The following is a 26,719-nucleotide window of genomic DNA, read 5'->3' as shown; positions in this document are numbered from 1 at the left end:
CCTTTGATTTTGGTCTCAATAGTCACAGGGGTCATTAGCAACTCTTCAGAGATAACGAGGTGTCAGCTTCTCTGAATGCCAGAAAGTTATTTTCTTTGAGTCACAGACTTTAAAATGACTGAAGCCATGGCTGGTTTTATCCAGTTTTTAAAATTTTACAAATTAACCATGATGATATATATATTTTTTTTAAAAATAGAGAGGTCTTAGCCCTCTGACGACCCTTGCTGCCCTGGGAAAAAATGAATTCTTTCATTTTTCTTTTTTTTTGGTCTTAAGGAGGAAGAATAGGAAATGAAGTATATTTGCATTTTCTCATTAATACTGGCACACCAGACACAGCTAGTAGGTACATTAGCAGCTCCCTGCTGCATTTTCTTTGAAGTTTAAACCTGGCTCAGTGCATCAGCAAGGACATTGTCCAGTCCTGGGAGTTAGGTGACTTCAGAGGATTAAAAATTTATCTTTATGGGGAAGTCTATTTGGGGCTACAGTTCTGAATGCGCTCTGTTGGGGGCCAGGCATAAGAAAAGCCATGGGTTTAAGAACTCTGCTTGCCCAAATCCAAATTAAGTATCCTCAAAAGGGTCTGGAGATTTTTTTTTTTAAAAAAGGTGGTTAGCACTCAGGGCAAGTGATGGTCAAGCTGCTCTAGGCGATCCGCAGGGGAATACTAGGCATCTCACTGTGGGTGCCAGGCCTTCGGATTATGGGGCTGAGCCGCTCTTGTCCATAAAACCATAAGACATAGAGGCAGAAATTAGGCCATTTGGCCCATCGAGTCTGCTCCGCCATTCAATTGTGGCTGATAAGTTTCTCAACCCAATTCTCCCCAAAACCTTGTCCAGCTTAGTTCCTGCTATCCCACTTTGGTAAGCCATGGATTCAGCTATTCAGACCCAGGGACTATGGTTAGGCTGACTGTCAGGAGATTGGAATGTTTTAAAGGCACTTTGACCACTTTTGAGAGTTCCAATTCAGGATCCAACTCAGCACTAGCACAACTGGAGTGTTGCAGCTTCTGTTGCTGGATGCTTTAGGGAGACACAACAGGCAGGCTCCTGAACTTGGGCCAGCCTTTCTGGGCCCGATTGATAGGAAGATGGCCTTCTGGAAGGGGTCTCCCGCATCCATACCAGGTGCAGCTAACGTGTGTAGCCTGGTGGGTTGCTATGGATCATTTTAAATTAACTACTGCCCTCTGGCCTGGTGGCTCTTCAACTGAGTGAGGCATCACCCTTACTTTCTGGGCCAATTGGAGAACTTCCCTTGTCTACATTTAACTTTGCTATAAAACTTCCAGCCAGGCCAATCAATGGCTTTCTAGCTGGGGTCTTCAGCTTTGGAGGGGGTGCTCTCCTACCTTGTTCCATATCCCCAGGAACACTTCTGCTCTCAAGAGGAGGTGCAGTTCCAGCTACACTCCCTTGTGGCTTTTCGACTCAGGCATCTCACTTCCTTTCTGCTCATTGGTTTGGGGACTCCCTTTGTCCCTATCTATTGTTGTAAACAAGGTTTCTGCTAGCCACACTTAAGGAAACCTTTTCCTTTCCACGCTTAATAACCTGCCTTCCTTCAGGCTCTTCGGTTATATGGGGCATCAACCGCACTGTTTCTTCCTCAGCTCTGGGACTCCTCTGGACCCTTTTTTATTGAGATACTCAATTTTAGATTCTAGGGGCCTTTCCTAGACCTTTAACTTTACTGGCCTCAGTCTTGCTACAGAGCAGCCCTCACTCAAGGGTCATGATGCTATTTCACCCCTTTGAGCCTCCAGACCCGTTTCCCTCTAACTTTAAAGATCGAGTGGCCCGTGTCCCGGTCCGTACAATGGACTTGCTCACATTTTGGAACGGGTTGGGGTATCCTGTTCCCGACAGAGCAAAACTCCAGAAGCTTTCTGGGGGTCGGTCTGGCTCAGGCACACAATGACATGCCTTCCAAAGGGAAAGTTTATGTAGCACGAATCTCTGCCTGCTCTACTGCACTACCCATTGGGGCGTCCTTCAAGGGACTACTCGTACGGAGCCCTATTAGGCCAACGGGCTTGCTGCACAACCTCCAGCACTCGCTTCTGGAATGGCCTATTTTATTACAAGGACACTGACCTTCAACAGGTCCTCCTTTCAGGCTCCCGGAAGGCTTCCTGCACCCTTCTTTGGATTTTCTTTTCTGGGTTAGGGAATTTTCCTATCTAGAGCACCCTACTCATTTTTCCAAGGCTCGTGAAAATAGTTTGGAAAGTTCTGCCTGAGCTTCCAGGCCTCTGGGTGATATCATAGCTGTCTACTGTGACTGCTACATCCCTGGCTGTGAGGATTTCTCTGCTCCTCCAAGTGTAATCGCAGGTTGTAGGGTAGGCAATTTTTGAATTCCTCCAGCAATACCAATTCTCATAACCCCTCATAGGTGCATAGGGATCTTATCCATCAGTTGAATGCAATTTGCTTCAGCCATTCAAACTCGTGAGCTTATGTGAGTTTCTTACGAGCGTTCAGAATTTCTAGCGATATACCGCTTAGGTCTAACTCATAGGCACTTAGGATGGCAGTCAGGGACACATCAGGAGACAGCATGGGGTAGACCTCGAGCTCTCTCTCTTAGCTGCCTTTGAATAAAAAATGTCTGGATCTCTGATGGCCATTTTAGCTGTCCTGCTATTCTCTCAAAAAAATGACTGCACATCACACTTTTCAAATTTGGGAATAAATCTAGCATACTTGAGGGCCTCAGAGACCCTCCAGGGTAGAGGAATAGGAGGTGCTACTGGGTAGAGAGAAATTCTCCCTCGCAACTTCCAGTTGACAGGGGTCTCTAAGCCTTTGAGCTGCTAGCTATTTTACCAATTTTTGGAGCTGGAATTCTTCTCTTCCATTCTCTCTCCTGTTCCTTTGCACTCTCTTTTTCTTTTGCTTCTATTTTTCCCTCTCCTGAAATTCTAGCTGCAAACTGAGCTTTTCCAGCTCAAAATCAGTCATGATTGAGCTTTACATCTATCGGTAACATGAGACCCAAATGTTCTCCAAACTGGAGCAGTTCACTTCTCTTCACTGGACAATTTTAAACTATACCTCCCCTAGCTACAGCTTTTAGTTGTTCTGTGCTAAGGGCTCCTGGAGCCCCACTGTTCAAATTCCCTTGCTGAACAAACATCTGGGCATCAAAATTTGCCATTTTCTTAGTTTTAGAAGAAAAAGGAATTTGCTGCAGCAAGTTAGTTGTGTTTAAAATTCGTTCCAGTCACCAAGTTTTCCCCTTTCGGCTTGCAATTGACTAGTCTGTATCAGATTTGGCTTGTCCCTTAACTTTGACTCTGGTAGAGATGACTTCCACGATGAGATGGGCACGCAGAGGCGAATTAGTCTTGTAGATGATAGCACAGAAGTTGCAGTAGAACCAGCCTAGATGGCACCAGGTATTCAAACCAGGACAGACTCCTTTTTCAGAGCTGCTGCTTGGTTGATGGAAGATGGCAGACTGATTGGGAATACAGCAAGACTGTATTACAGGTTCCTCCAGCTACAGGGTCACGTCACATGTCTCCCACCTGTCCACTTTGGCTTTGACAAAGCATGTATATTCCTTTGCCTGGAGTTTTGGGATTGTTAATGTTTCAACCATTAAAATTTTCAAAAGGAAGGGTTGCAAGGTCCTTTGTCCTGGCATACTGTTAGACTCCGGTGGTTTACAAAATGTAGGCAGACTTTGTAGAATCCTCTTTAAATTTGGTCTCTGCAGTCACAGGGATCAGTAGCACCCCTTCAGAGATAATGAGGTGTCAGCTTCTCTGAATGCCAGAGACTTATTTTTGTCATAGGCAGCTATGGCTTCAGTAATTTTAAAGTCATTGCCCAGTTTTTAAAATTTTCTAAGTTAACCATGGTGATATATATATTTTAAAAATAGAGAGGTCTCAGCTCTGACACTGATGACGAATATCTTAAGCATTCTAGTCAGATTCAGCTCTCAGCAAATAGGAAGATATAGAAATCTATGGCAACTAATTCAGTTGCTTCTTAACCCAAAATTATTAGTTACCTGCTTCAGCAGCACTACCACGTGGCAGACATGTACAAAAGTAGTATTTTACTCCCAACATCTAAAGCATTGCTGACATGCAATCTGTGGGAAATGTAGATATAGGTTTAAGGGAACTATACCAACTATGTTAACATTTTCTACAATATTCACCTGCTCAGGGACCAGTTCCTCTTGGATGAACATGACAGTATCCAGAGAACTCTGGAATTGTTGCTGTTGTACTTTGTACTGATCAACCAAGACATCACGTGACTCTGTTCTCAAGAGGACTCGTGGATACGAATATTCTTTGCGCTGTGGAGTAGTACCTGAAAATCAAAGTGTAATTATCTTCAAGACAAGAAGAATTCCAGAATCAAATTCTTTACTGCCCAAACAACTCCCTCATAGGGATATGGGGCCAAAACCAGACAGACCATCTTTAGTAGTTTTCCTAGTGATCATTATTCATAAAAATGCATCAACGCCACACATACACTTCCTGTTATAATTGCTCCATGATAAGCAGGATTTGGACCCCAGCTCATCTATCCTTCCCTAAACCCAGGGACATTGACTGAAAGCAGCAGTCCTGTACTGACTGTAATTCAGACAGGCACCTTTCTGGTCTATATTGCTGAGTTACGAGGACACAGGCTTTTAAACTTAGATGTGCAGCAAGCAAAAAATAAAGGAAGTTACATCACATTGAGAGATAAAGATCAATTAGAGAACTTTTTTTTTGTCCATGCATTTTCAATGTAGCTCAATTATGAACCCTCATCTCCAATTCAGGTGTGGGTTCATGATTGATTCCATGGCTGGAGTACATAATCTGGGTAGATATTCCAGTGCAGTAACACATCATCAGCAATGCTGTCTTCTGAATTACTAATTAAAGCATTTATTTTGATGGTTTTAGCGAATGTAAAGATACCAGAGAAATATTGAAGAACAGGGAATCCTCCTGATGTCCTCGCCTTTACAAAAGCCACCAAAACCAGCTAACTGGTCATTCATCACTAGCATTTGTGCGATCTTGCTGTGACTGAAATAGGTTACTGCAATCGAAGTAATTCATTTTGAGATTGTTGAGATATGGCACTAAGTGTTTATTTAATGTTTTTAATGGCTTATGAATTACTTGCTAAGTACAAGATAACTTCATACAAATAACATTCAAATGAGAAAAGCTGTTCCAATTATTTACTGCTTCACGCCAACTTCAGTGCAGTTGAAAGATATATTTTGTTAATATGGAGGACAATTTAGTCCTCCTGCAAGTGGAAAGTCATCCCCTGCTTTTCATACAATTTAGTAACAACTTATTTCTACAATAAATTGCAAGTTTGAGGATAATACTGTTAGTAAGCTAGTGAGCTGTTAATCCATTCACTGGTTAACCTGAACATTTCCCATGTGCACTATACTTTTTAAAAACTGCAAATATTTACATTTAATCATCCTGTTCACTTCTTTTTACCAAAGGAGCTGATCATACCTGTTGGGAAGTCCTGTTGGAGTTCTTCATTTAAGAAGTTCAAGACGTTACTTAGTCCTGTCTGGGCTTGATCAGTTAGCTCTTTTATGCGTTGTATCATCTCTCCTTTATCATTATGAACCTGATCACATATGGTGCAGAGTGCTGATTCCTCAGTATCACATTGCTCCTTCAGCTGCTCTGTTACCTTGCTGACTAGAATGTCACAACTCTCATTGGCAGTCTACACAAAGAGGGATAAAAAGACTGTAGCGTAACTTACATTGTATACATTGAACTGACCTTGAATGTTGACACAGATTTAGAAAAAATGTCAAACCTTGATAAATTTTAAAACAATGCAATATTCATTGATGCCTAGAACTAAGATATTTACAAAAGTGAAAGATCAGAGGTTAAATTTGCTGTTTTATTTAATTACAAATTTCATCCCCAGCTCTCTGCGCTGTATATTTTTACATTTGACTCAAGTCTTCCAATTCATCTGAAAAGTTCTGAACCTCATTACTCTTGTGTACACAAACATGGGATTCTCATCAGGTCTAATTAAGAGAATGATACTGGATATGATCGAGGCTGCAAATTTCTAATCTCCTCCTTGTCCACAGACAGGAATTGTTACAATAATTCTGAGAAATTAGAACTTTTGATCTTTCAAAATTATTAGGAGAATTTCCACCCACAATGGCCTTTTATTCCTCAGAGGTGAGGGAGGAGCAGGGGGAAAGAGAAAGATAATCAGAGAAGAGGTGAACTCTCAGTATAAACAAAGGAGAAGTAAGTGAAGAATGTCAGAGCTCCAGGGGGTGGGAGGGTTATGATCTGAGGGGAAGACAAGGCAGCTGCCATTTGGAATGGGGAGAGAAAGGGGCTGGTAGGAAAGTATGCTTCTGTATCAAACACAACTGTCAAAACATTTATCAGTTAGATATGTAACTGAGAATACTAACCCATATTCACAATTTCTCTAAGAACTGAGGGGAAAATGACAATCTTTCACTATTACAAGTGATGGAACATTGGATAAACCAATACTTTAGAATTTTTAAAAAATCTTTCATGGGATGCAAGTATTGCTGGCAAGACCAGTATTTGTTGCTCATCACTAATTGTCCTTGAACTGAGTGGCTTGCTAAGCCAATTCAGAAGCCAGTTTCAGAGGTAATCACATTGTTGGGGAGGAGCATAGTGGTAATGTCACTGGATTAGTAATACAGAGGCCCAGGCTAATGGTACAGGCTAATGACTTCAAATTCCACTATGGCAGCTGACGGAGTTTAAACTGAGTTAATAAATCTGAAATATAAAGCTAGTCTCAGTAATGGTGACAATGATATCTATTGATTGTTGTAAATAATAACTAACTTGTTTCCACTATAAGTCAAATGTTGACATTCATGGTTGATCAAATGGCCAGGTTTTTGTGGGGTGGTATTAGCTTTTAAGGGTGGGCATTGCATTAGCTTTCAGTTTGCTACATATGCTGCTCCCTTATTCCAGCACTTGACTCTACATCACCAAGGAGGATCAGGAACGGTCAACCTGATTCATGGACCTACAGCTTGCACCAGAATGACCAACCTTGTGGAGAGTCTGCCAGATTCATGAACTTTGGGGTTAAGAATTAAGGGTAGCTACTAAATCCTGAAAGGGGTCTTTGAGTTGGACCGAGTAAGTTTGGGGCAGAAATGTGGGGTTTAGCCTGTAGTTCTACTTTTCAGTGGAGTTTTAGAAATGAGTTTGTGGTTTAGAGTGTTGTGTGACGACATTACACTAGTTTAGAGCTCTTGTATTAGCGGCAGTGGAGGTGTTCCATCAATAAATAAGTTTGTGGTTGAGCCTAACCCAGTGTCCCGGTGAGCTTGTCCTTTATAAAATCCTAAAGTCAAGAACCAACATTAAAAGGTAAATCAGCACCGATTGAACCCCTTAAATGAGTAATTAGACACACTCTGTAGATGACCTGAAGGCATATGAAATCAGCAAAGAGAAGAATATGCCAAAGAGTGTTGGTGCCAGAACACAAACCTGTCTGACCCCACTGCAGATCTCAAAGGGTTCTGAGGTTGCCCTGTCATAAACAATAACTAACTTGTTTCCACTATAAGTCAAATGTTGACATTCATGGTTGATCAAATGACCAGGTTTTTGTGGGGTGGTATTAGCTTTTAAGGGTGGGCATTGCATAGCTTTCAGTTTGCTACATATGCTGCTCCCTTATTCCAGATGTAGCTAACCTACATCTTATGCTCTTATTTTAATCAGTAAGGGAATCAAGAATTATGGGGAAAAGGCAGGAAAGTGGAGTTGAGGGTCATCAGATCAGCCATGATTTCATTGAATGGTGGAGCAGATTCGATGGGCCAAATGGCCTCCTTCTGCTCCTATGTCTTATGGTACTAGAAGTGAGAATTCCTATCTTGTGAACAAATAGCAATTCCTGCTTGCATTATTCCAGATTGTGGCAGGACCATTAGCTCAGAGTTATAATTAGAATCAACAGAAGGACCATGATAAAGAGACCAAATGTTACTTTGATTTGGAAAAGGGGAGAGAATTTCTGAGCTAGAAGATTAAAAGAATGCACCTTTGAAGGGAGAGCGAGCAAATGGCTATTGAGCTGCTCCTTGAAGAATGGATGGCTGCAAACTGTCCCTCAAGATTACGAGTCTATTAAATCGGGATTTTTAAAGTACGTGTTTAAACCAAGTCCAAATTGTATGCCCGAGTGTGAATAATTACCCATTTGTAACTATTAAATTCACTTCATAAGAGCTCTGAACATGGCTTTGTGCCTATATTACCAGAAAAATACAGTTTCCCCCCCAGTTGCTTATGACCCATTGCGGTTCTAGGTTAAATGACAACTTGATTTTAAAATTCTAAATAGTTTTTTCAAATCCCCCCATTTAATCTCCACCACCCTTACAGGCCTGAGATATCAATGTTCTTCCAATTCTGGCCAATTGATTTTCATCATTCTACCAATGGGCACTGTGCCATCAGCTGCCTGGGCTCCAAACTCTAGAATTTAATCCCTGTTTCTCTCCACCTCTGTTGTGCTGTTAAGGCACCCCCTGAAAATCTAACCTCTTTGACAAAAGCTTTTGGTTCTCTAACCTAGTGTGGCTGGGTGTCCAATTTTGTTTTATATTGGGCCTGAACTTCTGTGGACTGGCCATGTGTCAGATTGACAATCCTCTCCTTTTTTAACATTGTAATCTTTTCGATCCTGTCTCACACGACCTTTTGACGCAGGCTGGGTGAGAATTGTGCAGGGCAGTGCACTCCTAAGACATTCAACTGAGCATTGCTGAATCGGAGGCAAAGGCCATCTCACCCTTTTTTTTTTAAAAAACGGCACAGGCTGTTTAACGGTCCAGCCAAGGAGAAGGTAGGGTCGTCAGCTAAGCGGTTAGAACTTGGTGGTGGGAGGCAGGGAGGTTGAATTGCACAGACAGGTTGGGCTGACAGGGGTTGGGTGTTGGGGGTGAGGGTGGGGAGGGGGGGTATTGTAAGGAACCCCAAGGGTTTTGGTGTGGGCCTGTACAATATTTATCCAGAAGCTAGAAATGGTTTTAATTTTTCTGATATTTTCTGAATGTAAGACAGATCAGAACCATCCAAAGTTTGCAATTTAAATTGAATTTTCAGATGGTTCCCAGGGCTGGGCAATTGCCCATCAGAAGTTTTCACTTGCTGGCCAATTGCCATGCGATCCTTAGCTGGGATCTTTGGGGTGCCTCCCAGTAACACTGCCCCAGAGGTCAGAAGTTACAGCCCAATGCGCCTGCAAAGCATCTTTGGATGTTTTATTATATTAAAAGACACTATATAATTACAAGTTGCTGCTATTGCTGGTATTTTGGCAATTTTTTTTTTAAAAATAGAAAAACATGCTGAATTCCATTCCAATATACTCTTCTTAATAACTGGAAGTTTGTTTAATTCAATTAAAATACACTACTTCTGTCTCTTGAGGCAAGATGTGAGGTCAAAACCCAGGAAAGAATTATGATAACAGTTACAAACTCCTACCTGCTCATAGTTCTCTAACCTCCTCTTCTTACGATTAAGGAAACTCAGCTGATCCTGACTGAACAAGTTGACAGTATCGGCTGTTGATTCACACCATTGACTGCTTTCCTGGCAAAGTACCAGCATACCAGAACTGAGCTGTTGGCACTCATTGTTTGACTTATCTGCAGCCTTTAACTCTTCACTGAATGTTTTTCTGATTTTGCTTGCCAAACTGTCTAAAGTAGTAGTAAGTTTCTCTTGGTGGGAAGCAGTATCCTCCATAGCGTTCACAGATTGTCTAAAGGGGAAAAAACAAATCGAGCCCTAATGAATTAAGAATAGAGAGAATCCTACATAAAATCAAAAGGCAAGGTGCAATGTGAAGTTCTAAAGTGGGCACCAAAACTCCACTCAAACTGTCAAAACCTAAACATTAGAACAAATTTGCATTTTCAGCATACTTAAAATTATTGGAAGACAGAACAGCAAATCCAGTTACTTACTGCTGCACATCATCCTGAAGTATAGTCAACGAGTGTTGCACATTTCCATTTTGTTTTAGAATATTATCAAAGTTCTGCTGAGTTTGCTGGGCTAATACACCAAGCTGACTCTGTAGATTTGAGATGACTTTTGAAATACCCTATTTACAAAGAGTCAGAGTTCAATCATCAATCAATAAAAGAGCCCCACAGAAACAAAAACAAAATATTTTCAGAGCCAATTAATTTTCACAGAACCTCCATCTGCTGCTGCTGTGATTTTTGTAGTTCCTGCTGGAGTTTTTCATTCTCATGTTGAATGAGGACCAAGGCATTGCAAGTGGTTTCTTGTATTTTATGAAGCATCTTGCTGTGTTGCCCAAAGAAGGCACTAGAATCTGTTCTCATGACTTCCATCTGAAACAATTCAAAACATTCGTATAATAAATTGAATCTGGCCATTTTGTGGAAATGTAAAAGCATCACTGCAAAAGATCTTAACTAGTTGCGAGACTTGCCTTCAGTTTTGTTAGTTTGTGTGAATCTACAACTCTTAAATTAAGGTGTAAACCAAAATGGTCATCTACTGTCTTGCTAGTTTATTTCAAGTTACTTTCAATCTCATTCGATCCCCTCAAATGAAAGTGTTCTGCTGCACAATTATCTGCTAGTTACAACTCACTAACATCAGCAGAAAGCGAGTTAGCAGCCAGATTAATTCCAAAATGATAAAAGTTTAATGCAGCAGTTACAAAATATTTTAGAAATAGGTTGGGGGGGGGGGGGGCGGGGGTGTGTGTGTGTGAAAACTTCATGTAATTAGACAGATAGAGAAAATATTAGTACCTGCTCTGCTATGCCAGAATAAGTCTGAATGTTCAGTTTATGACAGTTGTTCAGTTCCACAATGGAGATAACAATGGGCTGTAAATTCTTCTTCAGCACCTTTTCTATTTCCACTTTATGTTCCTCCTGAAGATAAAAACAAAGAACATCATTGTAGAATTCTTCCCTAAATTATAAAAACAACCTTCACTGCTCCCCATTAGCTGCCTGTCCCAAATACAATAGCAGCAGGTTCTGTATTGAAAATTAACTGCTTGACAGAGTCTAGAATTTTCCTCTTTAGACAAATGGCCTGCATGGTTGAGCCAAATAAAATTGCTCAGACAACAAAGTTACAATCAAAACACAACATTCCACTGGTTCCTTTGGCAGTGGATTTGCTTTTCAGTAACATAAATACGCCTGGAAACAGAAACTTCACATCACAGAAGGAAGCCATTTCAGCCCATTGTGTCTGTGGTGGCTAATAAAGGGCAATCCAGCCTAACTCCATTTTTTTAAGCTCTAGCTCAGTAGCCCTGTAGGTTATGGCACTTAAAATACCTATCCAAGTATTTTATAAGTGCGATGAGGGCTTCTGCTGTCACAGCAGCCAAAAGAGTGTTATTTTATCCCAAATCTGATACAACTTCAAAAAATTAAAAAATATATTCAATAATCATGAGCAGAGCGTCCATGTACCAAAAAGCGAACTTCTAGTCTGTTGAAGACAACTGGTTAATAGGGTTATGTTCACAATATTGTTTGGGTGAAAATAGTTTGTGATTCAAGAGAGAAGTAAGTTTGGAGCTTGTGCAGGGATGTCCAATCTACTGCCCTAGCACCCCCTAGACCTGGCAATCTGACCCCCTCCCCACAACCTCACAAACCCCAGACAATTTGTCCCTAAATTTTTCTGGTTTGCCATAGCTGCATTTCACAGGTCTGGTGCTTCTGTTTTGTTTGTTGTTTTTTTTTTAAAAACAGCACTGGATTTTACAGTTGCTCACTCAGCATGTTTTCAGCCCTTGGGGTGGGTGGGGAGGAGGCCCCAACACCTTTCTGCCCACGTCCTAGCAGCCCCCCATTACATGTTAAGTGGACATGCCCAGAAATGGACAGCCCACCCCGCCTCATTTTTAAATAAACATAAAATAAGCTTGTTATCAAGTCAATTGGCTGGAATAATATGCTGGTCATGCCATCAGACGGTGGGTAGGTGGGCAATTATTTTACGGAAACTGCCTAAAAGGAAGTGGGTTATGTCCTTCAGGGCATGCCCTGTGCACATCAGAGGCACCCAACTCCTCCATGATGACACCACCCTTTGTTTACCCCTGCCTGGCCTCCAAAATCTGCCCCCCTGACTTACCTCCCTCCGGGATCCAAGGTTTCTTCATCTGTGGGTTTTCTTGCAGTCCTAAAAGCACCCATTATGAGTTCTGGCACTGCTGGCCAATCAGATTGGCTGACAGCTCGAGGGCAGGACTTCCTCCTATTGATGGGCGGAAATCCCACACTTAGTTTACCCCATCAGCAGTGCAGGACAGGCTTCATTCAGGTGCACAGGCTGCTGGCTGACTTGGATCTGGGGTTGTGGGGTGGGGGGTCTGTCAAATCCAGCTGTGAAATCCAGCCCATCATTTCATTGGCAACAAAACTAAGAATCTGAATGGTATGCAACCATTCAGCCCATAAAGACAGTGCCTGGATAACCCTGATTTAGAGTCTAATAGGACACAAGCACACTATGAGTCAGACGTTGTAGGCAATTTGCAAGTAACTTTTAAAAGGTTATCCTAGTGAAATGAATCTCTGGCTTTATTGTGTTGAATTAATGTAATGCAGAGACTTGCAGAAAGAAAGCTGAATATTTTCATTGTCTGAACTTTTACTAAAAAACTCATGTTCACAGATTTCCTTGGAATGAATTAGTTTCAGTCATTCAGGAGTGGGAAGTTGACCATAGTGTGAGCTCCTCACAATCTAAAGACCTATGCTGGAACCACGCATGGGTGGCAGGTAGTGCCAGGACTGCACTTGGATGTGATACTACTATCCAAAGGTCTGCCGACACTTGCTGTCAGAGCGCGTGTGCAAATATACACTCCGGTGAAGCAGCAGAAAGTGCCAGCAGTTATAGAACTGGAATTTATGATCCCAGTAGAGACTGATAATTTTTAAAAAAGAAATTTGAACTTCCTGTGGATGAATGAAAGGATTACATGACAATTAAGATTTAAGCCTTTTACTGTATCAAACAAAAGCCACATTGACTAAATACTATTTCAGTAGGCAACTTATACTCTAAACTACAGAAAAGACCCCGCCCATTTAAAATGGCCAAAATCCTACTCCAGAGTTATACTTCACTCTGTCCCTTAAGCAGGCACTTATTTCTCCAAGAACCAGTTCAAAGCAATTCTCAGATCCGTTTTCCTTTTCCAGCCAGATAGTTTCTATTCCCCTGAATTAACTTTTATGGTGAGGGACAAACTATAGATCTCTCCCTCTAGCCCAAGCTAGACAAATCTTCCAGCTTTATTTAAACTCTCATGAACTTTGTCCCTTCAAATTGAGTATGAGCTCCCACCTGCATCCTGCATAGAAATTGAACAATAGAGACTTGCTGTCTATCTCTCTACTCTCTCTTGGATTCTTGTAGACTGACCATGTCCATGATGTTCAGGGATCATTTAGGAAAGCCTACAACCCTATCCTACAATGGCTTCCTATGGATTCTTCTCCTCTCAAATCCCATCTCAATGGCAATGTGAGTCACATGGGCCTTGTATCCAGATAGAAATGCTCATTAGGTATCCCCTAGACGCTCAGCTTCATTCCATCTTGGAATTAAAATACATAGTAAAACATAACAGTTTACAAAGTCTAACAATCCTAACACCTCCCTTGAATTTGAAGACCAACAGTCCATCCATCCACTGTCAGCAGAGCTCAGGCCATTGTTACATGTGTGAATATCTTGCAACTTCTTCCAAGTAAAACAACCGAGCCACTCAGGCTTGCCGTTATGCAGAATTTAGAACAGCTCACATGACTCTCTTCATTCACCCACTTTACCCTGAATTAAACACAGTCCCAAAACATTCTTACAAACTTCATATTTGTAACAAGTTTCACAGGAAGTATTTTCAGGAGAAATGAGGAAGGAGAAAAAAAAGTGACAACAGGGACAAAAATGCAGACAGTATTGAGAGACATTCCAACCTAATAGACAGAAAAGGCTATCTACACTCTCAATGTTTTAAGTATAATGACTAAACACTTCCTGTCCCTCTCCCTCCAGCCCTTCCCATGCATCTCTGAATGAACTTACCAGGGTCTTCTGCACATGGGTCATTGATTGCTGAGTCAGACTTTCCTGTTTAAGCAGTTCCTGAAGACTTTGTGACACTTCGGAAGAAACCATTTCCTTGACTGATGCAAGAGAAGTGGCCACTGCAGATATGGTAGAACCAAATGCAGAGGCATTTGCACTCAGGGTATTACCTGAAAAAAACAGCTTAGTCAAGAAACTGAAGAGACCAGAGCAAAAAAAAACTTTTGTTGTCTACCATTACTGTCTTGGAACAATTAACTTGCGTCTTTAAGCACTTATATGAAACAGCGCAAAATTTTCCACTAGGAGGCCTCAGTCAACTACAATGGAGTTCATTTCCTGCCCCTCCGGTAACTGGAAGCCATCAGCAGCCTTTAGAAATGTTAGTAATTGAAAGCCAACCCTGCAGCCACACAGCCAATTCCACTGACTTCATCCTTGGCCTAATAAAAAGGTAACCTCAGGACAGGCTTGTCTAGATACTGGGCAGATTATAGATTTGATTCAGCTCACTCATTTGGCTCATGAAGAATGTTATCAGAATGTTGGCCTTCAATAGATCACATTTGTTTATAAAATTACAGCACCCCAACATGGGCATAAAAATGGATTCACATGCTCAATTAAACCTTTAATTTCTTAAATGATTCCATTGCTTTATCTGGAAGCCCCTTCCATGTACAATTCTTAATTAAAAACTCCCGATATTAGTCTTAAACTGCCTATTACTTTTAAAGGGAACATACATTTAAACTAAATTTCCAAGTATACTTATTCCATTTCACTTAGAATCTAATGCAGCCCCATATAGCCTCCTCCCAGACCAAGCAGTCCAAAATGTTTTTTACATTACTGATAATTCAGATCTCTGACACTAGGGATCAGGGACCTTCTGTGTCAGATCCAATATCGAAGTTCTTTGTTCATGGTGACTTGAACTGAACACAGTACTCAAAATGAGAGTCCAAGCAGTGCACTGTACTGTTTGATTAGGATTTTGTCTCCACTGAATTCCACATTTTCATCTATATTTGAACTGAAGATCTGGCTAAGAACTCTCTTCCATAACCCAAGAAACCCTATCAATTGCACCATAAGGCCTTACTAGAGACACACCCAGTTACAGCTGCAAAACATACTGTGCGTTTCATGCTACTGTTCTGTTCTTGCAGGATTGCCCATCTGCTAAGTGACTGAGCAGCACTTTTGGGGAACCGCTGGCATGAAATATGTGCTGCTGAGATGAACTGTTTTTCTCCTGCATACACAAGGTCCAGCTGCAATACACTTCCACCCTGAAATTACCATATGAAGTTACCAAAGTTGCCTAATCACCTGATCATTCATAAATGTTAAAGATGCAAAAAGCAGCAGTGCAGTTTTGTTTTTCCTCCATAGCTTTGAAGGTCTTGGGTTCAAAATATTGGAAGGAGACTGGGGTTTAATACACTTCACTTCTAGGTCAGTCATTTTAAACTGAAGTTATTGGAATTAAACAATTTTAAGCTTTATTTTTAAAGAAATAAACAGCTTAAATTCAGTCACATCACAAAAACAAACATCCATTCCAAATACGTTAACAAAGGTTACAGTCAGACTACAAAGAAACAACTGAATTAACTAAAACTTACCAATTGACTTTGAATAGGAATCAAACATTTCCTGCTGCTTTGCATGTGTTTCATCAGTTTTCCTCTGCATTTCAGTAAACAGGTCATTCATCTGCTTCACAAAGCCATCCTGTGCTTTGCTGTTATGAAATTCAACCTTTTTTTTGCGGTCAAGTTTAGCGTGGAGACCAGACACATCTTTTGTACTGTCTTCAACAGTTTGTAGCAACTGAAACAAAGCAACATATTTTTTTCAAATTAGAATACAACAGTAAAACACAACTGAAATGAGCAGATGGGAAGACAGACTTGTGGTGTGCCTATCAATCAGGCAATAACACAACTTGCACTTATGCAGGACCTTGAACATTATGTTCCACAGTGCTTCGCTGGAGCACAAGTCAGGCAAATAATTTGATGCTGATTCAAAGAAGCAGACAGAGATTAGAACAATCTTACACAAACTTAGCCAGAGGTAGATTTTTGAATGTGTCTTAAAAAGGTGGCAAAAGACGGGGAGAGGTTTAATGAATGAATTGCAGAGCTCAGGGCCAAAGTGGCTGAAATACTCAATAAACCAAAGAGGTCTTAAATATCAAATCAGCAAGTCTCACAATATGGCAAACAGCATCAGTGTATATTTCATGCTAGTCAACCAAACAACAGCTGCCTCTAATTTAAAACTGATATACAACAGATACCAGTTTCATCTCAGTATTCAGACTAGTACAATCAGCTTTTGCAATGTATTATGTGCTGAAACACACTTTTCCTATCCTGGAAATGCAGACTGAATATACATTGACAGATCAAGGTTCAGACAGGAAATGAGCAGTGTTTATTTACATGCAAAAGACAAGAGAACACTACATAGTACAATACACTGAATCATGCACTTCAGGATTCTCTGATGGACAACTGAGCTGATGCCATGGAACATACTGGCTAAGTTTCTCTGCCAGTCAGCACAAATTTAAAGCTAAACGTTTTTTTGCTAGACATCAAGTTGAAAACTGACTGTTAACTGGCAGAAGGTTAGAGCAGACACACGGCATCTGTGAAGATCTACTGAAACAAAAGGCTACCTTCGCCTCAATATTAAGCATTTTGTTATCAACACCACCATGAGATGCTCAGCATGCAATGTGAATTCAGGGGCCATGTAACAAAATGGTGAATGGGGTTCTGATGATGTCATGAATCTGAAATACCAACTGTAAATGCTGCCTGATCTGCAGAATGTTTCTAGCATTTTTTGTTTTTGTAATAAAATTAGCAGCTTGGTCCTGCTACCATACTTTCTTCAGTAATCTGTACCTTGTGATGCCTGCTGCAGCCAGTCAGCCAGCCTATCCGGTCTCTGAATTTGTGGCATTTCTCAAAAAGTAAAGCTACGGCTAACTGGTTTTTAAATGTTCCACGTGCTGCTCCCAGCAATAAATAAAGAAAAAATTCAACACGTGGAAATCAATTTGTCACAGCCTTTTTAAAAAATTAATTTTACATAAAAATTCAAGCTAGAGCTACATAAATGGACACAAAGACCCCATGAAAGTTAATAAAAATGCAGTAAATTAACAGATTCTGAACTAAAAAAGATTTTTTTGGCAGTCAAGAATAGAAAGTGTGTGGAGTTGAAAGATAGACAGACACAAGTACCAATGGAGCAGGTCAGATTAAGCAGTTTACTTTAGAAAACTTAATTCAAAGGAAAAAAGGTCCATCTACTTCAACACAAGATTATCCCGCTTAAACATCAGAGCAGAAGTATGGTCATTTGCAAAAAGCAGAACTACAAAGAGCAAGAGACCCCACAGTCACCGACCATCATGAAGCCTTGCAGAGGTCTGTCACGAGGACAGCCTGCCATGAAAGTGGGGCAGTGGGTGGTGACAAGAGGCATCTGTAACTGGTTTTGTCATGCTAGGAAATCAAACAGCCTCTTACCTCACTGGCTGTATTGTAGAGTTTTTCTTCAGTGTGAGCATGGGCATCACAAACAAATTCTTCCTCAGACAATTTTCCTTTGGTCAGCTCCAAATCTTGCTGAGTCTCCTGAAGTGCTTGTTCTCGCTGCTGCAGTTCAGAGGCACAATGTTCAAGCTCCTTCTTGCTTTCTATAAATAGATCATTGACCTAGAAATGAAAAAAGGAAAAACATCAATATTCTTTAAGAAATTGTGCAGCAGATAAATAATCAGATAAATGACAAATTAGACAAATATACAGAAGTATTTAAATATCATAACAGCATGCCTTATATGCTGCAACATGACAGATTTATAGAAATCCTAATGATTAAGGTTATTGTATTCCTTTGAAGCAACAAAGGCGTGAAGAGTATTCCTCTGAAATATCACAACCCTACATATTAATAAAAAAGTGTGCATCCTGACTAGGATTCTCCCTTGAACATTCACTACGCAACTAGTAAAAAATCACTTTTGCCAGTGATTAGAGAATGTTTGTGTAGTTCCTTTTTCGAACCACTGTGGGTCGCAATAGCATTGACAATATCTTGTGCCTTCCCCAGCAACCTCCATTCAGTTGCTTTAGGAAACCCGCTACAGGATAGGTTTGTGAGCAAGGATGATCGAGCCTTTTTGTACTGTAGACTTATGGACAACAGTAACAGGGTTGATTGTCCAAACAAAATCCAGAGAATCCATACAACTTGCTTCTATATAGTGTCATTAACTTAGCAAAATATTCTAAAGTGCTTCACAGGAATATTATCAAAAGTTGACACCACAGAGACACATAAGGAGATATTAGGACACGTGATTAAAAATTTAGTCATAGAGGTAGGTTTTAAAGAGCTTCTTAAAAGGAGAGGGGCAACACATTTTAGAGAGGGACTTGTAAAGCTTAGGCCCTAAGCAGTGAAGGAGAATATGATCACAGGATTTCATTCTGCTGTCTGGTTCCCAACTTTAACTCACCACCCACTTTAAAACAAGAAAATGTCATAATCGGACCTTATTCTTTACCTTATGTTAGTGTCTATCCTTAACCCCATTCTATTTCTCACTACATACTACCCCTTGGCAACAACATGCAAGAAAAAAAAAAAGGCTAGTTTCTGCATGTACACTAATAGAACTTCATGATTTGGCACACTGCTTGTTCAACATCCAGTACAGGGTGAGCAGAAACTTACTACAACTAAACATTGAGATGATCTAAGATATTATTTTTGGGCCCGACCACAAATGCTGTTTTGATCCCTCTCCCTAGTAACTGTCCAAAGCTGAGCCAAATGGGTTGCACCCTTTTGTGTTTGAACCATACTCACCATCACAGAATGCTCATTTCTACCTCCATAATGTCACTTGACTGACCCTGCCTCAGCTCATCTACTGTTGAGACCCTCATTCATGCCTTTATTACTCTGGACTTGATTATGCCAACACCCTCCAACCCAGTCTCCCATCTTCTATCCTTCGTAAACTTGAAGTCACCCAAAACCCTGCACCCACAGAATTCACCAAGTTCCATTCACCCATCACCCCTATGCTTGCTGACTTACATGTGTTGTTGGTCTGGCAAAACTTCAATTTTAATATTCTGATTGTTTTCAAATTCCTCCATGGCCTTGCCCCTCCTTATCTCTATTATCTCTACCAAGCCCTATAAGGCTTCAAGATCTCTGTTCTCCTCCAATTCTGGTATCTTACGTATTCCAGGTTTTAACTGCTCCAGCACTGGTGACTTTTAGCTGTCTTGGATCCAAGTTCTGGAATTCCCTCCCTAAACCCCTCTTTCTTTTATGATGTTCCTTAAAACATGCTCTTTTGTCCAAACTTCTGGTCATGTTGTGATATCTCTTTTAGTGACTTGATGTTGAATTTTGATTGATAATGCTTGTGAAGTGCTTGGAATATTTTGCCACTTTAAAAAGGTGCTACGTAAATGCAAGTTATGATCAAAGTATTCAGTTATGTTTCTATACCTGTTTCAGTTCCTCCTCCATAGCAGCAATCTTTTCTACATAGTCACTAATCAGTTCTTCCTGACCAACCACCTTACTTTGCATAAATCTAAGGAGGAGAACAAAATATGCAGTTAGGTCATTACTCCAGAATAAAGAGCAGCTGTTCCATATCAAATATTTAAACCGAATATCAATGTAGCAATTTCTCTGCAGGATATCCTTGTTACTTTCTATATTTTGAAGCAGCGCGGCAGATCAGCTTGAACAATTCAACCCAGTCCAGGAGAGGACGAGATCAAGCTCAACATTTTAATTCTTGTACAAGATTGAGAAACTGATGGCCGCATCATTCCACTTGAAATACAACTTGCACTGGCCAGTTAGTTCCAGTACAGCATTCAATGACTGTACAGAGTGTCCCCCTATGGCTGAGGTTACACAACATTAAAAATTCATCTGTATACACATACTAAAGATAGTGACATTGTCAGTTCAGCCATAATGCATTATTCAATCTGAAAACATGTAGTGTCATTAACCATCCCAAATGTATTTAAATAGTACCTACTACTTGCAAAAAGGACATTACTGAGGCACTGGATAAAAGGGGATCAAATCACTGTAAACGGAAGTGAAAACCTCCATAGCCAATTCTCCAATGCACATTGGCACCAAGTAAGGCTCTGCATGCAAAGATTAGCCCAGAGAAGACAATTCTGAAAGATAAAAGCTCAAATGTTTGCATCGTTTCCATGGCAATTCAGGCTCCCAACACATGTTCTAACAAATAATAGGGGGAGACCCTGGTGTAGTGGTAATGTAACTAGACTAGTAATCCGGAAGCACAGGTTAATGCCAAGTCTCAGTAATGGTGACCACGAAACCATTGTTGTAAAAACCCATCTGGTTCACTAACGTCCTTTAGGGAAGGAAATCTTCCATCCTTCCCCTAATCTGGCCTACACATGACTCCAGATCCACAGCAATGGACTCTTAACTGCCCTTTGAAATGGTGTGGCAAGACACTCAGTTCAAAGACAATTGGGGATGGGCAACAAATGTTGACCTTGCCAGTGATGCCCACAACTCATGAAAGAACAAAAAAAAAAAATACACTTACTCATAGTTTTCTGCCGACAGGTACACTCCATTTTTCTCACGTGCTGCAGCAAGATCCCGCTTCAGTCTTTCAATCTCTTCAGTGTATTCCTGAATAATCAATGCACAATTACCCAATTACACCAGATATGCAGTAATTTAGGACCTAATAAGAGCAGTTGAAAGTGCAGTAGAGCGGCGGCGGTCATAATGGTACATTTCATTTTAAAAAATATCATTGGAGAAAGGTCAGCGAATGCATTTATTGTGCTTTGTAAAAGCTAATTTACTATAGACGTTTAATCTTAAACACGTGTCAATATTTACTGTCTCAAATAATAATGCTGTAAGTGAGTTTATCATCAGATGGACAAGGCACCCAAATCATATTTACACTCAATTTTTTGGGAGACATGTTTGTGGCTCTGCTATGCATCCACACAGCTTCTGGTATGGAAATATGGAGAGTTTTTCGAATTTCACCGAGATAGTGGGAGGTCAGCAGTTGTACTACAGAAAAACAAGGAAGGGAGACAAGACAGCAACAGTAAATGAGAACAGTTCTATTACAGACAGAAAGGCTGGTACAACTCAGCTGGACTGCTTTAAGAGTATCACACTTTTTTTTGTTCAGACCAGCAAAATGAGAATTTGCTCTAAATTGATATTTTCAGTATCAAGGAATGTCCTTTCAACCAATATTAAAAATTACTTCAGAATGATGACTATAGAGAAATGCTATGTATCTACTTTGTACGGTTACCTTCTTGAATGAATATAAGACTGCACATAACTTTATACTTTGATTGAAACATCATATTGAATACCTTAATCAAGGCCCTCTTTGTGAGCTTCTGGTTGACTTCAGGTTTATTCATAATGTTCTTTGCTCGGTAGGCATAATCCAGAGTGCTGACAGTTTCCTATAATTTAGGAACATCGGACTGGATTACTGAACTATAAGCAAACTTGTCAGTTCCAGTTAAACATGCATTGTGAGCAGATCAATTTTTTGAGAACTACTTTAGAAGCAAACAGTACACAAGAACAATAGGAATTGAAACTTGCTCTATGTGGGATAATTGTCACTAATACTAGGAGGTCATACTAACTTCAAAATTCACAGAAGCAGGGGAAATGGTGGCAATGATGGAGGTTTTAGTCCGTCCTCCCAGAGAGTCCTGGAGGATCCTTGTTAGCTTTGATTCTCTGAAAATGTACAGAAGAAAGGAAGAAAAGATTCAAAGATTTGAGAAAGGTGGAAGTGCTCCACATATTCCCTCCCCTATATTGCATGGTGATCACTGCAAATGGCCAAACTTAAAAGGTATAAGAAGAGTTTAAGAGGCCTGTATTTCCAACAAGCAGTGATCTGCTGGAATCTATACAGTTTCTGTTATCTTACTCAGAATAATCCACCTTCATTTCTGTTTTGAGATATTCAAGTAACATCTATTCTAAAACGTTTACAATGGTTTTGGAAGATAGATTTAAGTGCACTGTCAATGATTAAAGTTCAGTCACAAAACAGTGCATCAGTCACAAAAAACAGAAGTTGGATCCCATTATCATGCAAATGTAGAAAGTCATTATCGCCAAGTGTCGGGAGCAAATGCACATTACTGCAGTATCCTAAATTCAGGTTACATTAGTCATGTTTGTTACAAGCAAAGGCCAATCACCAAGTGTTTACTTCAAAAATATCCCTATCAGTCTTTATACACACACCTTGGTATAAAATTTGATGGAATAGGCTCCTAGATATTAAATTCTATTGAGCATTCAGTAGATGGATAAAAGTTATTGAATGATGATTTGGTTTTTACCTGTATGGCACATGAGGGGCTCTCTCCACCAGCGCTGTGATTACTCTGCCCAAAGTAAGCAGTGATTGATTGATGTTGCCAGCTTCTCGAGCTCTTTTATCAACAGCTCCGGATCGGCCAATATTCTCACTTCCAGCAAGATCCACCTTTGCAGAGACAAGGAGGAGTTAGATCAAGTTATGTCATTGCCCTTTCTCACTGACTGCACAGTAACAGTTTTGGACACAGTTTCTACTTTTAAACAGGGCTGAGCTCAATTTATGGGATATTACAGCATAATGTTTTCAATTGCGAGATGGAACTTCTTCCCCCAAACATGATTTGTTTACAGATTATAGAATTGAACTGCATACACAACATTGCCCTATGCTTTATGATTTTGCGTGGGAGCTGCATAGTGAAGTATGCAGTGACATTTGATGGTGTTAAAAAAGTCAATTATTGGTCAAACTTTTTAAAATGTGATTTTAAATAAATTTATATCAGAAATGCAGCTTCAAAAAGAGTAAAAATGTTGCATTAAGAACATTTAAAAAAAACATTTTGTCCACACCTATTTTATCCCATTCCTATGGTTCTACAGGTAGCCTACAACATCCCACCCGAGCTGCCATTTGTCATCTAAGTTTCAACAATGGGCAAAGGTTATTTGATCCAAGAAGCCATTGCAAATGCTTCAGGTTCAGTCCTAAGGGGATGTTACTCTCTTAACATACTGTTGCATCAGAGGCTACTGGATGTTGATAAAAAAAAAAGGGGTTCTGGCCATTATGCACTTACTAACTTGGATCTGAATTGTGGCGTCCCACTGAACACCAGAGATCAACGGACTTGGCAAAGACCAGTGATAGAACCCGAGACCTGTACGTTCAGATACCTCATTTGATACACGTGTGAGCCATCAAGGAGACAGGTTTAAAAAGAAGTTAAAATGTAGTTTGTTATTCTAGTAGGAATAAGGAAGCTAGTACTCAGTTGCTGGAATCAAATTTGGAAAAAAAGTGGCAGATTAATTGAACCGATAAATAAATTAGGAAAAACAATTAAATAGACAATCTAGCAAGGTGAAGCCAAATAAGATGAAAGTGAGAAATGGATGTTGTAGGTTAACCTATAATCTCTCTGCAATATTTCAACTCACTAAATTGTGCAGTATACGTTTTCCGTTTCTGATCTGATGCTGTCCACTATCATCTGCACAAACCATGAAATGAAGCATACTTGAAAAGTAGCCAATGTGAAGGAAATGAGAAGTAGCATGAAAGGATTAAACATTCTCTGGAGGCTAAAAAAAAAAGGATCAAAAATCCCCAGCATCATTATAGGCTACCTATTCTACAAATAGAATTCAACAACACAAAATGACCAACACCTGATAGGGACAACGGTTTCACCGAGGCCTGGTCAGAGTACAGCTTTTACAGATCAACTTATCACATCAGTGTTTATGAAGCCAGCATATTCAGGTTAAGGTTTGCAGCTCCAATACAAGCTCTAGGCATCAACAAAATAATAGATGCACAAGCTGTGTTTAGGGCAAGTTTGCATAAAATGATACTCACCAAATTCAGTTTGCCAATCTTTACAAGCTCCTCCCCATCAAGTGTTGTCTCCTTCATATGGATTGTAATGGAAAAGACTGAATGGGAACGACTGGAAAAAGAATTGCAAATGTAAAGGTAAATACAAGCTTCTATAGATAACACTTCACTTTTGAGCAAGTTCACAATTCCAGAACATTGTTGCTAAGACAACACACTCTCTGGAATAGATGGTCTTTGCTCATTCAAGCAGGTTGTTGCAAGAGCATAAAACCATTATGTTGTGAAAGACAACATTAAAGACATTCAGTACAGAAAATCCAGCTTTCAGGGTTGGTGCTGAAGGTTTTTTCTGAATACCTTTAGCAACACTAATTAAAGGCCAACTAAATATGAAGGTAATAAAATTGCTAAAATATATCAGGTTGTATTGTGTTAAAAAATCTGCAAATTCATGCAATTAATTCAGCCCTCTGTGTACATAATTTAATGAACTTAAGACAAGACTCAACCAGCCATACCTTGAGTAAGCATTCATTAGAGTCGCTGCAGTTGTCCTCCTTGCTGCTCCTCTCTCCAGAATCTGATAAACTTCATCTTTGTTATGGACAGAAATTTCTTCAAGTCCTTTAATTATAACTCCCCTCTACCATTTCACAAGAAAAGGAAAAAAAACAGTATGTCACCAAGTCCTACATTCTGCAGAGAGAAGCAATCTGCTTGTAGAGCATCGGATTATTGCAATTTTACCAATCATTGCACGGTCCAAAGACTAACATGGCTACCTTATTGCGGGGATCATCAAACATCTGCAGCCTCTCACTAACATCCGAAGTGGGGCTCAAAAGATCAAAGAGTTCCTCATTATAAATTTCCAACAAAGAGACTTTCACTGAGAACTCAGCACCTTGCGATGCCAGCCTCTCAAAAATCTGATGCAGCGTACGTGGGATAACTCCAGCCAGAGGATCCTACAGAAAACATAAACATCGGGGAAACCCATTAATGGCAGAGGGATTAATAAAAGGTCCATTAAAAAATCTATTTATATAGCACCTGAGGGCATCCCAGAATGCTCGAAAGCAGATTAAGTACTTCAAAAGAGCTTAGGAAATGAGAAAGCAGTGGTCTGGGATCCAATAAGGTGAAAATACTGTTCTGCTCATTCATCAGCAGCTCTTGATTTTTAGTTTTTCCACAAGGCCTTAATCAATATTTTGCCTGTGGATCAATGGATCAGCAAATTTTTGGTTTGGAAAAACAAAAAGCCCTGCAAATAGGTCATACAATCTGACTGACAGAGTCAACAGTGCACAAAAGTGATGAAGGTCACAGTTTGAAAGTTAAAATTTCTTTTACTGCTATTGGCACAACTCCAGCAACAAATTTTACCCTTAAATAAATTAGCGCCTCTTCTCTACCATGAAATCAATTAGTATGCGCCAAAAATAACTCTCAGGACAGTATTTGTGAAGCCTGAGTTACAAATCAAGTAGTCAATGATCCTTACTGGAGTCCTGCTCCCTGCCATGAAATTAGGGGTTCAGTGCACAAACTTGGTAAACCTCAAGGCACAGAACATCAAAAATCAAACGGTTTAGAAACACCACAGGAGATCCTTCTGTCCCATGGCAAAAGGCAGTTTACACATTTTAAATCTTCAATTGCACTATATTTTCACAGATTATGAATTGCTTCCATCTTTCATGCCTGCTTAATAATTTTGATCTTCAGTCTTTTGAAATTGCCTGCCACATTTCCTACATTAGTGACTACACTTAAAAAGCATTTCATTTGCTGTAGGTTGCTACTAAATGAGAAAAATAATTTTTTTTTACTGAATCTTATTCAAATGAAGCTAGTTTTAACATTGACTGTGCCAACAGCATAAACTGCCTCAATATGTCACCAATACTTTAGGAAAATAGAGGTAAAGTCAATGGAATGGACATTAATTTACAAAGAAAACCTGGTGAAACCATTATTAACTGGTTTGCTGGAATTTTAGATGTCCAGTTTTTCACAACTAAAAAGAATGGAGGAATAATCTACCAAAAAAAAGAATCTGCACATCATTGGAGAAACTGCAACAACCAACAATTCTGACACTTACTTCCTCCCAGGTGTATTGTTCCTTCTGAGTTCTTTCACCTTCCATAGTAAAGGTTTTCCCAGTACCTGTTTGTCCATATCTGAGCCAAATTTAAAAAGAGATTAATTTAGGAGGTATCATGACAGCAGCTTGGAAGCAAACGTTCAGAGCCTTCAGTGATTGATCCCCATATCACATGGCTCAGAGATCCCAGCTTTCAGCCAAGTTAGCTGACTTCAGTTGAAGCATTATACCAAATACCCAGCCTGTGATGTTAGGGAGGGAAAAGTTGACAGGGATTCCTGCTCCTGAATAGTAAGCCGTGAGTGAAAAAGCATGAATACAGACTCCTGGTAAAGTTAGGTTTGGGCTTGCTTAATATACAAGTGTTTCCAACTGTATGCTCAATTGAGCAATAAAGAAAATGGCA

At 40.1% G+C, this 26,719-nt stretch overlaps 1 protein-coding gene across 2 annotated transcripts in view; it reads right to left on the bottom strand.

The window, feature by feature from the left end:
* The window catches only part of kif11 (kinesin family member 11), a 40,181-nt gene that overhangs the window by 3,123 nt on the left and 10,339 nt on the right, over window positions 1–26,719 (bottom strand). For both annotated transcript variants that reach the window (XM_041210390.1, XM_041210391.1), the window contains exons 5-22: window positions 26,311–26,389; window positions 24,983–25,168; window positions 24,719–24,843; window positions 24,219–24,309; window positions 22,657–22,802; window positions 21,943–22,039; window positions 21,658–21,753; window positions 20,853–20,941; window positions 19,751–19,838; window positions 17,746–17,934; window positions 15,820–16,027; window positions 14,186–14,358; window positions 10,870–10,995; window positions 10,282–10,440; window positions 10,045–10,184; window positions 9,560–9,839; window positions 5,522–5,744; window positions 4,192–4,349 (exon numbers count right to left, since the gene is read on the bottom strand). In XM_041210390.1, coding sequence (XP_041066324.1) covers window positions 4,192–4,349; window positions 5,522–5,744; window positions 9,560–9,839; window positions 10,045–10,184; window positions 10,282–10,440; window positions 10,870–10,995; window positions 14,186–14,358; window positions 15,820–16,027; window positions 17,746–17,934; window positions 19,751–19,838; window positions 20,853–20,941; window positions 21,658–21,753; window positions 21,943–22,039; window positions 22,657–22,802; window positions 24,219–24,309; window positions 24,719–24,843; window positions 24,983–25,168; window positions 26,311–26,389 — 2,653 coding nt within the window. The remainder of the gene's footprint in view (window positions 1–4,191; window positions 4,350–5,521; window positions 5,745–9,559; window positions 9,840–10,044; window positions 10,185–10,281; window positions 10,441–10,869; window positions 10,996–14,185; window positions 14,359–15,819; window positions 16,028–17,745; window positions 17,935–19,750; window positions 19,839–20,852; window positions 20,942–21,657; window positions 21,754–21,942; window positions 22,040–22,656; window positions 22,803–24,218; window positions 24,310–24,718; window positions 24,844–24,982; window positions 25,169–26,310; window positions 26,390–26,719) is intronic.

Source organism: Carcharodon carcharias, chromosome 17 (assembly GCF_017639515.1).
Source record: "Carcharodon carcharias isolate sCarCar2 chromosome 17, sCarCar2.pri, whole genome shotgun sequence".
Lineage (NCBI taxonomy): Eukaryota > Metazoa > Chordata > Chondrichthyes > Lamniformes > Lamnidae > Carcharodon > Carcharodon carcharias.
The sequence above is the reverse complement of the archived record's forward strand: the minus strand, read 5'-3'. Positions and strand labels throughout refer to the sequence as shown.